This window comes from Sarcophilus harrisii, chromosome 2 (assembly GCF_902635505.1).
Source record: "Sarcophilus harrisii chromosome 2, mSarHar1.11, whole genome shotgun sequence".
Lineage (NCBI taxonomy): Eukaryota > Metazoa > Chordata > Mammalia > Dasyuromorphia > Dasyuridae > Sarcophilus > Sarcophilus harrisii.
The window spans coordinates 245,954,590-245,972,586 of record NC_045427.1 but is presented as its reverse complement, the minus strand read 5'-3'; the positions used below and the strand labels follow the sequence as shown (position 1 = coordinate 245,972,586).

The window sequence follows — 17,997 nt, the reverse complement described above, 5'->3', positions numbered from 1 at the left end:
GCCACCCTGAGGTAAAAGTGGGCTAGCTTCCTTCAAGACACATTGGTGAGGAAAAGCCATAAGAGCCATACCTGTAATGATAGGAACTTTTTATTCTGATTCAAAATTTCCACAAGCTTTGATGTGCCTACTTGTAGATCAGCTTGAAAAACACACAGGCAGATCTTTAGGGGCAAACAGACTCAAAAGAGAAACTTCAGAAAGACCTGAATCTGAGAGGTCAGTAGCTTGAGAACTCCAGGGTTTTGATAAAATTTCCAAACAACCCCCCAAAATACTTCATCTAATTTATTTCTTCCATGACATCCTATTTCCCTTTTTCATATATACATATATATGAGACATACACACATGTGTGTATATACGTACATATACACACAAATACAGGCATGTCTATATACATATGTACACATATTCCTCACATGCAGGCTAGGCCAATTGTGACAGGCTCACAAACCACAGCTTCCTGCCAGCTCTAAACTACTAAAAGATACAACAGCTGCTGGAAAATGCCAACTTCAGCCAATTTCCTGCCTGACACAATGGCTACAACTCCAGACACTTCCTCATATTAATGGTTACTCCAGGACGAGAGCTTACGTGTCATATGTCAGGAGAAGGGCAACAGCTTCCCAGCCTTGGGCAAGCTAAAAAGGAGCTGTTCCTAGATTCTGCCACTATTTCCAGGCATTCTTTGAAAGGCTAACAGTGTGGGCAATTTCCAGAGCCCTGGGAAAGTGCTCTGAAAAATGATCATTCAAATAAGCTCATCATTAGTGATGATCCTACTTTTTCTGACCAAGAGATGCCTTTAGGATGCCCAGCAGGCAACAAGATGTGGTACATGTTCCACTTTGCAAAGGTGTGAAGGGTGAAGAAAATGGTTGAACCCTAGAAAATGACAAACTTCGCCGAAGCTAAGCCTGAGGCTGACTCTCTCAACCTTCCTGTGAATTCATTAGATCTCTCCACCTTCCCTTTCCCAATTTACTCATTGCTTGGATTCTGGAGCAATTCAATGGTTCAAAAGCAAAATACAAGAGGATGAGGCAACTTGAATCATCTACACCTAGATAATTCACCACTGGAAAAATATTTTTCAACAGAACTAAAACCATTCATTCCCCTTATTCCTAAATCAGGAACTGGCAAACAAGTCAACATGAAGCCTAAGTCCTCATAGACCTTCAGCTCTGAAGCCAGCTTAGCCCTGAGCAGAGTAAATGTGGGTGGTACATTGGGAAGGAGTTGCTCCCTCATTTCCTGAAACCAAAGGCAAGCAACAAGAACCTGAAGTTCCCTGGGACAAAGATGGACTTCAGAAACACTTGGGATAACTATGCAAGGCTGTCTTCATCCCAGCCCTTCTGTGATCTCCTCTATGCCAGAATTGGGGGTTTAGAACTGACACATGGTTTGCCTGTTCTGCAACCTCTAGTAGCAAGAACTATTCTGGCTTGATCCTTCATTGGAAAATTTCTCCTATTATTTAAATACATTTATGTTTTCTTAAGGATCCTAGTTGCCATTCTGAGGTGATACTGAATTAAACTGAACAATAATTTTCATGTGAAGGATCTAATCACTCTATTCTTTGCAAGAGTCTACCCCAACCCATCAAGTCTTTATTATAATCTGGCCCAACAAATTCCCTAGAGCTGGGCAAAGTGGGTCATGTAAAAGCCCTTCCCTGACAGCTCAAATTAGTGGTCTGTTGGCACAGCCAGATCCTGTTGTAACAACATATGCTACTGCTATTCTGCATATCTGTCTTGGGCAGCAGCTTTGGGGCCTCCTGTTATAAGAGTAGGAAACATGTCAGCTTTCTCACAAAGCGGGTGGTCTCAACTCTCTGTTGCACAGGCAAAGGCTGTCCAAAACAGTCTAATTCCTAACATATTGGTAGAGGTTCTGAGTATCCCCATATGTCTATTTTCCTTCTATGCTGCTTCTCCTGAAAAATATTAGAGTTGTGGATTTCTGAATCTTATCTTGTCTACCATTCCTGCACTGCTCAGGACATAACTCTGAAAACCTCTATCAAGAATAACTCCCCCTCTACACACTCATACCAGAGGAATAACAATGCTTTCCCAAGAAATCTTCACATCTTCAATCTGTCCCTGTCAATGAGAATATGTGATTGACTTTGGTATCAACAGCTTCTCCCAACTTCCTCACCGAGTAAGGAGGTGTTTACCAGGAGTCCTACCAGTGGAATATAGCATCTTCAAATTAAGCTGTACAACATCAGAAAACCCAAAAGAGAAATGAAACAAACCACCTATGGTATCTCTCTCTGTCTCTCTCACTCTCTTCTCTCTTTCCCTTCTTCTTGCTTTCTTTCTATCACACACACACACACACACACACACACACACACACACACAATTCCCTACCTGCCCAGCTATGAATACCTCAATTCCCAGTTTCAATTTTAAGGGAAGGTAAAAGGACAGATGGAAAAATGAAATCCCTGATACTTGAAACCTCCGTAATGTTTAAAAAAAAAAAAAAATTAGTGGTGGAGCAAAGAAGCAATATACAAACTGATCCCCAGACTCCATGTGCACAATATGTGGCCCTCAAGGGCCAAGTATTCTCACATGAGCAGAAAAGCTAAAACAAGTATCCAAAGTAGCTGCCAGGTTGGTATGTTCAAACAGAACTTGTACCAGGAGCCAACAGAATCTCTTCTTTGATCCTAAAAGGAGACTCACTGAATCCAAACTATCTATCCAGGCTGCAGCTCTGTGCTGGACAGGTAATCTCTGGTTGGACTGAGAACCTTAGAGATTCAATATTTTCTGCATTAACAAAAATTCAGCCCAGAGTTTGCTGAGATGTTATGTAGAACTGGGGCAGCCTGGTACTAGGCCTTGTAGGCCAGGGTACCCTGACTGCAGTACCTACTGTGCCTCAGATAAGGTATTTTATAAGCTCTTGGAATCACAGATCCAGACATATCAAGAAACTGAAAAAGGGCAAAGTAATAGCAGAAAGTGACAAAAAGAAAATGTTTATTATTATTTGGAAGAAAACAAATAATGATACATACTGGAATGAGACCATTGAAATGGCCAGGCTGTGTGGACAGGCTCTCTGCCCGCCCTCCTGGGGCCCCTAACAGCTGATGGATTTCAATAGAGCATACGTGGAGGTCGAGGTTAAGCCTTCGGCACAGCAACACCCGGCTCTTGGATGTGTTCATGACAAAGGAAACTTGGGGAAGACAGCACAGAACTGCTTTAGAAGCTAGAGAGAACGTGAAGGTGGGCCCATCCTGGCTCAATGGTTGCTGTTCCATTCTGCAAAGTCTCAACAGAACTGAAAGAAATTAAGAAAATGTCAATGCCATCCCCCCCCAAAATATCCCCATAGCCAAAGTACCCAGGCCCAAGCTTGAGGAAAGCTTCACACCTGGCTGGGTGATTTGATACAGTTCACACCACTGCACATGGAGCTGGCAGGTACCAGAAGTGATTCCCTTGATTAGGGGCAATACATTGGCTCCATCCTACAGGGGAAAACTACTGAGACTGCTGGGAAAAGAGGCACACTGATCAATTCCAAATCAAACCTTAAGCTGACTAAGGTGACTGGCCAAAAAGCAAGAAGAAAAAAAAATACAGAAAGACACAGCCCTGCCATTTGGGGATGAACAAATTCCCACCTGTTTTCTGAGAAGTTGGCTGTGACAGTGACAACCTGGGAAAACGGGGGTCTTCTTGGGGGCAGTTGGCAACTGCAGATCAGAGCAGGATAAGGGTCCAGAGTTTCCTAGGAGTTGACATTAGCCACATGCAAATTGTAAACTAGCTCTGAGAAACTGAGCTGCCACACCAGTGGATCTAGTAGTTCAAGGATGAGAACCAGGAGGACAAGGTTTAGAATAACAACAGGGAAAAGAAAAGAGAGGAAAAGAAATAAAGCATTTCAACTGAAGGTCTAATCTATGGAGGCGAATAAGAAAAAGTATTCATGTATGTAACCAAATATACCTTCTGGAAGCTCTTACATACAGAAAGGAACAAGAAAGAAGACTGGACATATGTCTATATCAATGCAAAAGTATGATTGCTGCATAGAAAAAATGGTTTCTGGTTTCTAACTACCTGGTTCCAAGAAAAATGACTATAAGGATGTAAACCAGCCCAGGAAACAAAATGTGATTACACAATCTCCTACTATGTGTGTATGCGTGCATGTGTGTTTGTGCATGTGTGTATGTGTGTGTGTGTGTGTGTAAAGGGATAATAATATCCATGTGAATGTATATAGATATGTAGATATATGTATATATGTATATGATGCGGAGTTATCCCATAGTAGTGAAGGTCATATAGATGTATTTATTTTCATTAGACTTTGTGAAGCTGAGAACCTAGAGCAAACTGAAGGGAGAAGATAGCCAGCAATATTAGGTCCTGATCTTCAGGACTGGGTTCTTAGAGGAACTTCCAGCTCTTAATTACTGATCCATTCACCCCACCCCACTCCCAACCATACAGGCAAAATTGACCAAAACATCTTTTGCAGCTCAGACATATCACACATACAAATACTACTATAAATACAAGGGGAAATTTAGATGATATAAAAACAAAAGATAGCAATAAATTTTACTTTTTTAAAAAACACTATTATGAAGTAACCCAGTGTGTAAGACAGGGAAACCACATGAACAGAACTTGAGGCTTGGTTGCCCCTACCTGATAAAGTGACCTCTACCAGTTCTCAGTGAAAAGGACTCATATGGAGCCAGGAGTAGTGGCACATGTCTGCAATCCCTGCTACTGAGGGAGCCAGGTATAGTGGGGCAGGGAGGAGGGCAAGATTTCAGATCATTCGTGTCCCACTGTCCCCAAGACCTTCATCACGGAAAGATATGTCCTACCTTCCAACGATTTCCACACTCATTGCAGACAACAAAGGTGGTCATAGGCTCATCAGAGCTTCGAGTCTGAACCTATAGGAATGGAGAGAAAACAAAGGAGAATCACAAAGCATTCCACATTTATACATATAATCCTTCCCCAAGGTGGAGCCCTTTAGGCTGGCAGAGCACCAGTGGACAAAATACCAGTCACACTTGCTAAAGGGAGGACACGGTTTTACTGGAGATCACAAATTTATTAAGGAGCTTCACTCTTTAATTCTGACAATTAATATTAATAGACAGTACCACTTCCACCCTCCTCCTTCCCATATGAAACAGAAAACTATAGCTACAATACAAAGGGGGAATGGATTTCTAATTCTGGTTTTGCCACTGGCTTGCTGTGTTACTCTGGGCAAGTTGTTTGACATCTCTCTGCCCCTAAATTCCCCACTGTAAAATGTTCTGCAGATCCCTGCCTTTTCCCACCTCACAGAAAGGCTGAAAGGATCATAGAAATAACATCTGCAAAGTACTTTGCTCGTTGGGAAGAAAAATGATTTATAAATCAAGATATTTAAGATCACCACTAGAAAAAACAACAATTGTCCTTGGGTGCCAATCTCCATGAGCTCAAAAACAGCCGACCTAGTCCCTCACTGACCCTCTGATCCCATTTTGCTGGGAATAGAGGGGGTTTAGTTCTTTCTGAGAGTGAGAATTTCCAGGTCAGGGTAATTCAGCTATAGACCCTACACTCAATCTATCTTGGAAAAAAGTCACACTATATGAGGGCAAGCTTATGTTTGTTTCAACATCTGGAACTCTGGGAGAGCAAAAAGGGTGGGGTGGTGGTATATTTCTGTTTACTAGAAATATTTGGTATTATGATCAGGCCAGTCTAACAGCCAATTTCATTCTTAAAGGGAATTCCTAGCAATGAATTCTACAGATGAGGGATTTCATATTTGATAGCCCCAGGTTCTAGCATCTAACTCTGAAGTGCAATGAATGTGGACAACAGGAAACTAGGAACATGCTTAGACATTCAACAGATTCTCAAATTCCCATTTTACTGGATGAAAGAGTTAACAACTGCATTTTTTTTTTTGACAAGGATCCATCTGAATAAATTGTATGCCATCTCTTAACATTTTAGGAATCAGAAGATGGATGGAGACCCCTAAATTCTCCCTCCTAAAGGCCCCTTGGCCCTTGTACCTTCCTTATGAGTCAAGCTTCTTGCTGGAAAAAAGAACAAGGTAATAATTAAATTTAGTATTCCCACTCAAACACTGAGACTCATAAGCAACCAATTATTCCAATGTAATATAAACCAAACCAACCTAGTTACTGCTAATAAAGCTGTCTGAATCCTCTAGGGGCAAAGAAAAAAAATGTTAATTTCCCAAGTATAAATGACAGGCAGGAGAAGGCTGTCTTGGGAACGAGGGAGAATAAATCTCTAAGTCCTTGCACAAACACTGACATCTCAGTTTCCACAGTGCCTGATATAAGCTTACATCTTACTTCTCTGCCTTAGCTGCTGCCCTGACACTCTTGTCTCTTACCTTTGTGCTTTCAAGGGCCTCCCAACATCTCTTTGGAATCCAAATGTTCTCTTGAGCTCCCCCAACCTCTTGACCACGAGTATCTTCCACTTCCGTGTTCGAGGGCTTTCTTTCTGTCCCCTCTTGCCGCTGCACCAGGGAGCTCAGCATGGCCTCTTGTGCAGGCCATACTGCAATGCAGGTCCTAGCCTCCCCTGCCAGCATCTTCACTCTTCCATGTGCACCCCTACTGGTTGAACACTATTCCTATTACAGCACACCCAACCTTTGAAATAATGGGGCATTTATGTACCCCCCAACCAAAGAACCACAGTTTACTTGAGACTAAGAATTTCACCTGAGAAAATAACCACAGAACTTGAATCATAAAATCATATTACTTTAGAGCTGGAAGCACCTCAGAAGTCAGCTAGTCCAACTCCCACATTTTATAGATGAGGAAAATGAAGCAGGAATCAGTAAATGACTTGCCCAAGGTGACACAGCCAGTTAGTGAGAGAGCCAGGACTAGAACCCGGATCTCCTGACTCCCAGTCCAGTGCTCTTTTCACCGTCTCTCTAGCTCCTGAGGGCAGGGACTGTCTTGTTTTTTGTCTCTGTATATTCTGGACCTAGCAAAATGCTTGGCAGTAGGAAGGCATTTTTAAAGTATATTAAATGTTCATTAAGCTGAATAGAAAATGACATGAGACCACCTAATTCTAGGAGGGGAGTGGAATAAGGATGTTTCCTTTCAGAAGTTTCAGATGACTCACCCAAGTACCAGGTTCAAATTTGATTGAATAAAAGTTGTAAGCATAACAAAGCCATATCAAGACATCGGTGCATAAGCCACTTCACCATGTGACATTCAATCTGAAGAGTCCAAAGGTACAGTATCTTTATCCCTACTTCTCTTCTCTTCTCCTGTTATGTATCTTGGACACAACAAAATATCTGCAACAATTCAGCTATAATCCGGGTTCTCAAAACAGTATTTGTGCACATAAAACCACTTATTTGTAAAAACTTTTGCCATAAAGGACGGCATAGACTATTAGATAAAAATCATTATTTTACCTTGAAGTCTTTGCTGTAGAAGGCACTGTGTGCCTGCCTTCCATGGGACAAAGGACCTACTCAGGAAATCAAAGGAGCCTTATGCTCTCCTCTCTGGAGCATCAGGAGGGAAGACTCCTCAAATAGGGAGGAGAAGAAACGGTGGGAAACACCTAAACTCTTTGGTAGGTCCTTCATTCAAATCAAAAGCACATATTGACAGCTCCACTTACCCTTTCCCTCCTAAGGATATATCCCAGTACTACGATTGGAAGGGCAAGATCTGAGTGTAATATTCTTACAACAGATCTTCCCCCCACTTCTTTAATGAAAAAAAAAATTCTAATTGAGCAGGAAACTACGAGCCTGCAAAACAGGTAAGAGCAGTTTTACTAAAACTATCAAAATCTGGATGCTTTGGATGATAGTATTACAAACTCACATTCTTAAAAGCTACATTAATATATTGCTTTTACCAATAAGGTAGTGAAGCCCTGCCCTGTTACATCTGCCATTCCGTTCCAAGTGCCACACCCAATCATAGCCTTGCTAACCTGTGCCAAGAACGAAGATACTGACCTGAGTGTAAGTGCAATTCTTTTTCTTGCACTTTCCACATGTAAAAAGATCTGTCTGGGTGCCGCCTGTCTTTGCCATCTGATGTTCTCGGATGGCTTCCTTGGTCATGGCTTTCCTGATCTCTTTTAGTTCATTACTGGCCATCTCCTGTAAGGTAGAAAAACAGTGCCTAAAACAGTTCTAAAATCCAAGTTCTGGTAACATGAAATGAATTGTATGTTACATACTTCTGTTAAAGATAATATAGCTACAAAAACTCCCAATATTTTTAGCTGAAACCTGGGCATTATATATATTTTCATCATGTGAACTTTTAAGGAAGAGAAAATGTTATCTCTACATGGATTTCAGCCAAATTGGTCACAATATAGCAGGGATCACTTGTAGTAATAATAGAAAAAACAGTAGATTTCCGGTCTGAGTATTACTAATGGGATTCTGAATTTGTCTAATCTTGGGTTCCTCATGAATAACAGAAAGAAATTGGACAAGGGAATCTCTAAAGCCCCCCTTTTTAGCCCTAAATCCTATTATCAGAATTGGAAGGAACTTCAGAAGTGACTTAGGCTAATCTGGACCTGAATAAGAACTCCTTCTTCTGACATTACTCACAAATCTTCCATTGGACAATGCTTGAGGACTTCCAAAGAAGGGGAACTCCCAACTTCCTTTACTGATAACTGCTTTTGCAGACAGCTTTATTAGAAAGTTTCTTCCTAAAGTCTCCCTAAAATCTCTCTCTCTTCATTTTCTATTCATTGTTGGACCCTCAGGGATCAAAATGAATAAGCATAATCTGTCCTTCACAAGATAGCCCTTCAGATAAGTAAAGATAACTAATCATATTCTCCACCCCCTGTAAATCTTTCCTTCTCCGGCTTTAAAACTACCTGTTTCTTCCACCAGTCTTCACATGGTATGCCATGTCTCTAAGATTCTTCATTCTTAAAAAGCATCTGTAAGATCAAACTACTTTTCTTCTAATATTTGTTTTAAAGTCTTCTACTTATATAGATCAAGGAATATAAAAAGTCTACAAAGAAAATCTACATATTTATTAAGTTGCTTAGGAAAGACACATGGTATATAACCACATGATACTAAAATTATTAAAGGACATTGAGACAGGAAAGAAATCTACCAGAGCTACAGAATGAGGTCACATAGCAACTTAGTAGCACTGAAGGAAGTTTCCCAACCACTTTTTATCACAGTCCAGTCACCTGTTTAATTTCATAATGTCCCCTCCCCTTGTTCTTTTTAAAAGAGCAATCTGGTTTTTTTTAATATCAAAAGACTAAAAATCAATTTTTAGTAAATTTTAATAACTTTTTAATTTCAAAATACAAATGCAAATAGTTTTCAACATTTACCCTTATAAAACCTTGTGTTCTAAGTTTTTTTCTCTCCCTCCACTCCACCCCCTTTCCCTAAACAGCAAGTAATCCAACATAAGTTAAACATGTGCAATTCTTCTAAACATATTTCCACACTAAATATAAATTTTGAGATATCTTTGAGAATTTAACAATTCTTCTTGAAATTCTAGCCATAATTCCTGAAGTATTAAACCCAGAATGAGCAATCACTACTATAGACTTTTTTTTACTACTATTGGACCCTACTTTTTTTTAAATTGTTCTTCTTTTCATGCATATAATCTGTCTCTCCCAATATGCACCTTTCCTACTGAATGACAATAACAAGAAAAACAAAAATAAAACACTTTTCATAAGTATACATAGTCCAGTAAAACAAATTCCCGCATTGGCCATCCCTGAAAATACAAATTTCTTTCTACATTTTAAGTTCATCACCTCTTTGGCAAAAGGTGACCTATTTTCCTTTTTAACCTAGCAATATTTACAAATTTTGCTAAAAGAATTTTAAAATATAACAATCTGAGAAATACAATGAACTTTAGAATTGGAAAGGACTCTCCCATAAAGTGATCTAATCCAACATATACTTGGAATAAAAATCAAGATACTGACAAATGGTCATCCAACCTCCACTTTATTAAGAAGGACCTCACCGTAGCCTTTATTTTTGGACAGCTCCAATTGTTAGAGAGTTTTCCTTATGCTGAGCTAAGTCCCACCTCTCTGTAATTTCTACCAGCTGAGTCTCATTCTGCCTTCAATGACCAAGCAGAAAGATTCTAATCCCCTTTTCTATGTCAACGAGGCCCATAGAGATCCATTTCTATTTGAGTTTGACACTGGTCTAAAACAAGACCAGCAAAAGGGATATCATTAAATCTTAAAAAAAAATAAAAATCAGTTGTAAAGGGAAAAAAGTGAAATTTCTCTTCCCTGCTGCTAAGTATTATATACTTTAAGGATACATAATGAATTATTCCTCTAAATACCACATCAATGCTTTTCATGGAAACAGTAGTAGCTTCATATTGCTTTAAGCTAGGAACTATTGGGAATTACCAAACTTTCAATAGGCTTTCCTTAACTTCCATGATCCACACTACAAAAGAAATCTCACTTTATAATAATTTCTATGACTTCCATAGGACCTTTACTCTTAAAGCTGAGGAATGGGCCTGTTTGGCTAATGAGTCTCACAGTAACTAGGAGCTGGGATGATTTCATTGCAAAAGGAATTCTATGGATAATCTATCAAGTATTGTTTTAGTTGAATAGCAATTGGGCCAATATACAAGGGGGCAGAAGGGTGGAAATGAGAAGAGTTTTGTATCTCACCTCAGAGGTCATCACAGCAATCTGTTCTGGTGTGATTGCTCCACACAAAACATTCTTTCTCAGGTCAGGGTTTTTAGAATCCTTTAAATTGGAGATCCGGCTTCTCACTCGGTTTTTGTACTTCATATCTGTATTCTTGACATCTTGGTAGATATGTACAAGCATATTTAAGGATTTATAAGATGAAGAGAAAGTTCCTGCTTTTACCTCAGGAATCAAAGATCAATTCCTTCTAGCATAAGAAATTGCAAATGCTCTTTGCTGTATCTGATATTCAAAAAGTTAACAAAATCTTCTATAAACCTACTGGATTAACACAGGGACAGTATCTTACTGGAAACAGAAAGAATGTACCACAATCAGTAAAAATATTTCTGGAAAACCTACTTAAGATCAAGAAACAAAAGAAAAGACACATCCACTCATATGATAGCCTGCCTAGGAATGGAAAAAGAAAAGCAGCAAAAATACAAAAATACAAATTATGCTCTTTCCCCCTTTCCCCCTAAGTTTCTACTGATATACTTTCTGCCAACAAGGGGAAAAAAATATTGCTGATGTTTTCAGTGATCACATATTAGCTTAACTACCCATCTAAAGGCTTCTAAGAGTCACACAAGATCTTTACCTACCACATAAAACAATAATAATAATAATAATATTATTATAATGTCATTCTTCTTATCTATTTCAGTGGTGTTCAGATAGAATGAGTTCTGGTGACAAGTCAATATTTACTTTTTTTTTTTTTTTACATTTGATATTTTGCAGATTCTGGCCTTGCTGGATAAAATAACTACTTTTTGTTATTGAACAAAAGTATTTTGTGGGATCACTGAAAGTATCTTTAGTACAATTCCAGCAGTAGACAGGAAGCCATGAATGCTATGTATCTCAGCCAGTCCCCACATGGTTTTGAATTCTTCTGCTAGATCTTTATATTTTGAAAGTTATTTCATAATCTTCAAACTAAGTGAAATGAAACTATAGTAATGTAGCATCTATTAAAAACACTTCTTTTAAAAAAATTTCTCGAATCTGTGGGATCAATATTATATCAAAGCAATTTAAAGGAAAGGTTTTGTCTGGAATGTTGCATTGGTTTTAGTAGAGTTTAGTAGAGATATAATAAATTCTCAAAAGTATCTGGGTGTCTGTGTGTTGTCTGCTAAATTATAAAGAATAACAAGCTACCAGTGGGTAATTCTGGCCATTTGATTTTTTTTCTAGGTATTCAGCAGATGCTGAATTTTTGCAGCTTACTGTTATGTTTCACAGTCTCCTTGCAAAATCTTCATCAATCAACAAGTCCAAACTCCCTTAGATAGCATTTCAGAACAAAAGAAAATATTAAGATGCCATACAACATATTCCTACAAGCTCCAAAAATTTAGCATATAACACTCAGAAAGGTATAATCAAGTAGCCAAAACTGAATACAAGAAACAAACTGTCCTTCAAAAACTAGCAGACAACAGATCTTTGCACTACAAATGCAGATACCAAACTTCTTTAAAACTTCAAAAAAGAAACTGCTTAAAAACAAATACAAAACCTTTTTGTCACAATCAAAATTTTTGCCCTCAATCACCTAGACATAATTTCAATCCCCAAATGTAAGAAACAACACTCTTGACAGATATTGCCATACCAAATATTCATAACCAACCAAATATTCATAACAGTATTACTATACTACAATATATTAGTACAGTAAATTGAAATAATAATCATGGACGAGTCAAATATATGACCAAGTCATGGGGATCTGACTAGAGAAATAGAGGACTTGATGATAACAATTCAGGACCAATTGATTATCCCTGGAAATTATATAAAAGTTACCTTTAAAAAGAACTGAAAAATGAGTAGAGGCCCATCAATTGGGGAATGGCTCAACAAGTGATATAGGAGGATAATAGAATATTATTGTTCTATAAAAAATGGTGAACAAGCTGATTTTAGAAAGACTTGGAAAAATTTATATGAACTGATGCTGAGCTAAACAAGCAGAACCAGCTACATATTGTATATAATAATAGCAAGAATGTGCAATAATCAACTCTGAAAGACTGGATTCTTCTCAGTGTTTCAGTGATTCCAAGCAATCCCAATAGACACTGGCCAGAAAATGCCATCTGCATCCAGAAAAAGAACTAAAGAAACTGAATGTAAATCAACACATGCTACATTCACTTCTTTTTTCTGTTTTTTTATCTCTTCCATGGTTTGCTCTGATTTTTCTCTCCCAGCATGATTCATAAAGCCATGTATATTAAAAATAAATTTACTATAAAAAAATTAAAATTAAAAAAATAAAAGTTAGTTTTAAGGAGCCTAGACTTATATAAGGAAGTAGCAGAAATTAAGTTATCCAGATGTTTAATCTGAAAAAGAAAAGATTTAGGGGGCTATGTTAAAGTAATTGAAGGGTCATCATTCTGTCTGACTCCAGAGAGCAAATCTAGGAACACTAGGTGGAATCAAACTCTTTAAATATCTGTAAATACATGACGTATGGCTAGAATTAGACATTAGAAGCTTGCTATCTTTTTTTTTATGATTATAACTTTTTATTGACAGAACTCATGCCTGGGTAATTTTTTACATTATCCCTTGCACTCACTTCTGTTCCAACTTTTCCCCTCCGTCCCTCCACCCCCTCCCCCACATGGCAAGCAGTCCTATACATGTTAATTATGTCACAGTATTTCCTAGATACAATATATGTGTGCAGAACCAAACAGTTCTCTTGTTGTACAAGAAGAGTTGAATTCAGAAGGTAAAAATAACCCAGGGAAGAAAAACAAAAATGCTTGCTATCTTTCTTGGACAGACAAACTACAAATCCACAAACTAAAAACACAGAAAACTCAACCAATAAACCATACTGATTCAGACTAAACTATTATCCATAATCATCCAAATATAATTCTGATAAATAAAAACTCTAAAGTAACATTTTAGTAGACATTGCTATACTAAATATTCATAAGGAGAAAAAAGCTTTCAAAATGTAGAAATTTAGCAAAATCATGTAAGGAAATACAAAAGCAGATATTCCTATTATCTTGTCTGCTACTAGAACTGAACTGAGGAAGTTTTCAGTGACTAGAGAAGATGAACTTACAATGTAATACTTTTATTCAACTACAGAAATAAGTTATTTTTACCTACATATACAATACTTTATGGAACATTAAGTATAAAAGAATAATATGGGATATTTCCATGTAAACCATATTAAAAAGAACTTTCCAATAATAATAACGATGATGATGATAATGATGATGATGATGATAACTGACACATTGCACTTTGACTTGAAACTCAACAAATAATCATCCAGCTGAAAGTCTTCTAGTGAGGAAGAACATACTCCATCTCTAAGAAAATGATGTACTTTTGAACAAATCTAATTATCAGGAAATGTTTTCACATATTAAGCCAAAATCTATTTTTCTAAAACTTCCACCCACTGTTGCTAGATTTGTTCTGGATCCAGAAAGAGCAATGGTCCTTCAATTACTTAAACATCTCTATTCCATGTCCCCTAAATCTCCTCTTCTCCAGAGTAAACATCCTCAGATTACTTCAACCAATCCCCATTTGGTATTGCCTCTAATTCTCTCACCAACCTGGAAACCTCTAAATATGCTCCATTCCACATTAAACAACAATGAGATTGTATTCTATAGCAGCAGTCTATAATCCTGTGATGTCATATGACTAAACAAAAAGCTAAGGCTTTGAAAAAAAATAAACAATCCTAAGTGTATTCTATATATTAACAGAAGAGGTTATTATAAGTAACTCTCATGTCCGACTACCAATCAAAAGGTCCTACTGTAGGTACTGTATGTGCATCAAGCATAGTCATCAATAGTAGGACATAGAGAGGGAGAAATTCTATCCATCATACAACTAAATACAAAATCGCTCAGGTAGACACTCCCAAGAGCCAATGTACCAAATCTTCCTTTAGATAGGATGAAAACAGAGAAAGAAAATTATAGACCAATTTCCCTAATGAATATTGGTGCAAAAATCTTACATAAAATATTAGCAAAGAGATTACAGAAAGTTATCCCTAGGATAATACACTATGACCAAGTTGATTTATACCAGGAAAGCAGGGCTGGTTCAATATTAGGAAAACTATTAGCATAATTAATTATATCAATAACCAAACTAACAAAAATCAAATGATTACCTCAATAGATGCAGAAAAATCATTTGATAAAATTCAACACCCATTCCTCTTAAAAAACACTAAAGTAGAATAGTAATATGTGGACTTTTCTTTAAAATGATCAATAGTATCTATTTAAAAGCATCACCAAGCATCATATGTAATGGGACAAACTAGAACCATTCTCAATAACATCAGGAGTGAAACAAGGTTGCCCCCCATCACCATTACTATTCAATACTGTATAAGAAATGTTAGCAATTCCATTTTTGTTTTCCTTCTCAGGTTTTTTTCCTTTCTTTCTAGATCTGATTTTTCTTATCCAGCAAGATAACTGTATAAATATATAAACATATATTGGATTTACTTTAACATATTTAACATTTATTGGACTACCTGCCATCTAAGTGAGGGGGTGGGGGGAAGGGAAAAGTTGAAACAGAGGTTTTGCAAAAGTCAATGTTGAAAAATTACCCATGCATGTTTTGTAAATAAAAAACTATAATAATAATAATAAATAAAAAAGAGAAAAAAGAAATGTTAGCATTGGCTATAAAAGAAGAGAAAGAAATTAAAGGAATTAGAGGAAACCAAATTATCACTCTTTGCAGATGATATGATGGTATTCTTGGAGAACTCTAGAAAATAAACTAAAAAACTATTAGAAGCAATTCACAACTTTAGCAAAGTTGCAGGATACAAAATAAACCCACATAAATCATCAGGATTTTTATATACTACCAACAAAGTCCAATAGCAAGAGATACAAAGAGAAATTCCATTCAAAATAACTGTCAATAGTATAACATATTTAGGAAACTATTTGCCAAGGGAAAATCAGGAACTATATGAATACAACTACAAAACACTTTCCACACAAATAAAGTCAGATCTAATAAGTTGGAAAAATATCAAATTTTTTATTTTGATATCTGATTTGATCACTTTTTTTGATATTTGAGCAAATATAATAAAAATTAAAATACTACCTAAATTAATCTACTTATTTACTGCCATACCAATCAAACTCCCAAGAAATTATTTTACAGATCTAGAAAAAAATAATAACAAAATTCATCTGGAAGAACAAAAGGTCAAGAATTTCAAAGAAATTAATGAAAAGAAAATGCTAATGAAGGTGGCCTAGCTGTGCCAGACCTAAAAACTATATTATAAAGCAGTGGTCATCAAAACTACTTGGTACTATTTGGTACCTAATGAATTCCACTGATAAACTTTCTAATAGAGAAGACATGGCTCTTTCCAACAATAAGATGATTGATGCCAGTTTCAATGATCTTGTGATGAAGAGAACCATCTGCATACAGAAAGAAGACTGTGGGAACTAAGTGTGGATTACAATATAGCATTTTCACTCTTTTTGTTATTGTTCATATGCATTTTGTTTTTTTCTTCATTTGTTTTCCTTTTTAATTTGATCTTTCGTGTTGTGCAGCAAGATAGATTGTACAAATATGTTTACATATATTGGATTTCTCTAATAGAGAAGTTTATCAGTAGAATTCGTTAGGTTCACAGGACAAAATAGTCAATAACTATACCAATCTAGTGTCTAACAAACCCAAAGACCCCAGCTTTTGGAATAAGAACTCACTATTTGACAAAAACTGCTGGGAAAATTAGAATTAGGCATTGACCTACACCTAACACCATACACCAAGATAAGGTCAAAATGGGTTCATGATCTAAGTATAAAGAATGATATTATAAGCAAATTAGAAGAACATAGAATAGTTTACCTTTCAGACCTGTGGAGAAGGAAGTAATTTGTGACCAAAAAAGAACTGGAACTCATAATTGAACACCAAATAGATAATTTTGATTATATTAAGCTACAAAGTTTTTGTACAAACAAAACTAATGCAGACAAGATTAGAAGGGAAGCAATAAACTGGGAAAACATTTTTACATTTAAGGGTTCTGATAAAAGCCTCATTTCTAGAATATCGAGAGAAGTGGTTCAAATTTCTAACAATTTAAGCCATTTCTCCAATCGATAAATGGTCAATGATATGAACAATTTTCAGATGAAGAAATTAAAACCATTTCAAGTCATATGAAAAAGTGCTCTAAATCACAATTGACCAGAGAAATGCAAATTAAGACAATTTTGAGCTATCACTGCACATCTCTCAGATTGGCTAAGATGATAGGAAAAAATAATGACATATCTTGGAGGGGATGTGAGAAAACTGGGACACTGTTACATTGTTGGTGGAACTCTGAACAGATCCAACCATTCTAGAGAGCAATTTGGAACTATGCTCAAAAAGTTATCAAACCGTGCATACCTTTTGATACATAAGTGTTTGTACGAGGCCTATATCCCAAAGAGATCTTAAAAGAGGGAAAGAAACTCATATATGCAAAAATATTTGCAGCAGCCCTTTTTTGTAATGGCAAGAAACTGGAAACTGAGTGGATACCTATCAGTTGGAGAATGGCTGAATAAGTTAATGGCATATGAATATTATGGAATATTATTGTTCTATAAGAAACGATTAAGAGGTTGACTTTAGAGGCCTAGAGACTTATATGAACTGATGCTAAGTGAAACAAATAGAATCAGAAGATCATTGTACATGGCAACAAGAAGATTATACAATGATCAATTCTGATGGATATGGCTCTTTCCAACAATGAGATGATTGATGCCAGTTCCAATGATCTTGTGATGAAGAAAACCATCTGCACACAAAAAGAGGACTGTGGGAACTAAGTGTGGATTACAATATAGCATTTTCACTCTTTTTGTTGTTGTTCATTTGCATTTTGTTTTTTTCTTCATTTTCTTTCCTTTTTAATTTGATCTTTCTTGTGCAGCAAGATAGATTGTACAAATATGTTTACATGTTGGATTTAACATATATTTTAACATGTATAACATATATTGGATTACTTGCCATGGGAGAAAGGGAGGAAAATTTGGAACACAAGACTATGCAAGGATTAATGTTGAAAAATTATCTGTGCATATGTTTGAAAATAAAAAGCTTTAAT

The 17,997-nt window shown here is 36.7% G+C and overlaps 1 protein-coding gene across 10 annotated transcripts in view; it reads right to left on the bottom strand.

The window, feature by feature from the left end:
* Positions 1-2,857: 2,857 nt before the first annotated feature.
* Positions 2,858-17,997, bottom strand: part of TCEA2 (transcription elongation factor A2) — a 42,476-nt gene continuing 27,336 nt past the window's right edge. For 3 of the 10 annotated variants that reach the window (XM_031951829.1, XM_031951831.1, XM_031951835.1), the window contains 5 exons: positions 10,785-10,939; positions 8,068-8,214; positions 4,898-4,969; positions 3,421-3,517; positions 2,858-3,327 (listed from right to left, as the gene is read on the bottom strand). In XM_031951829.1, the coding sequence (XP_031807689.1) occupies positions 2,873-3,327; positions 3,421-3,517; positions 4,898-4,969; positions 8,068-8,214; positions 10,785-10,939 (926 nt within the window). In that variant the 3' untranslated portion in view covers positions 2,858-2,872. Of the gene's footprint in view, positions 3,328-3,420; positions 3,543-3,673; positions 3,781-3,800; positions 3,852-4,897; positions 4,970-8,067; positions 8,215-10,784; positions 10,940-17,997 lie in introns of those variants that run through there. The other 7 variants (XR_004231931.1, XM_031951832.1, XM_031951834.1 and 4 more) reach the window with 7 other exon arrangements.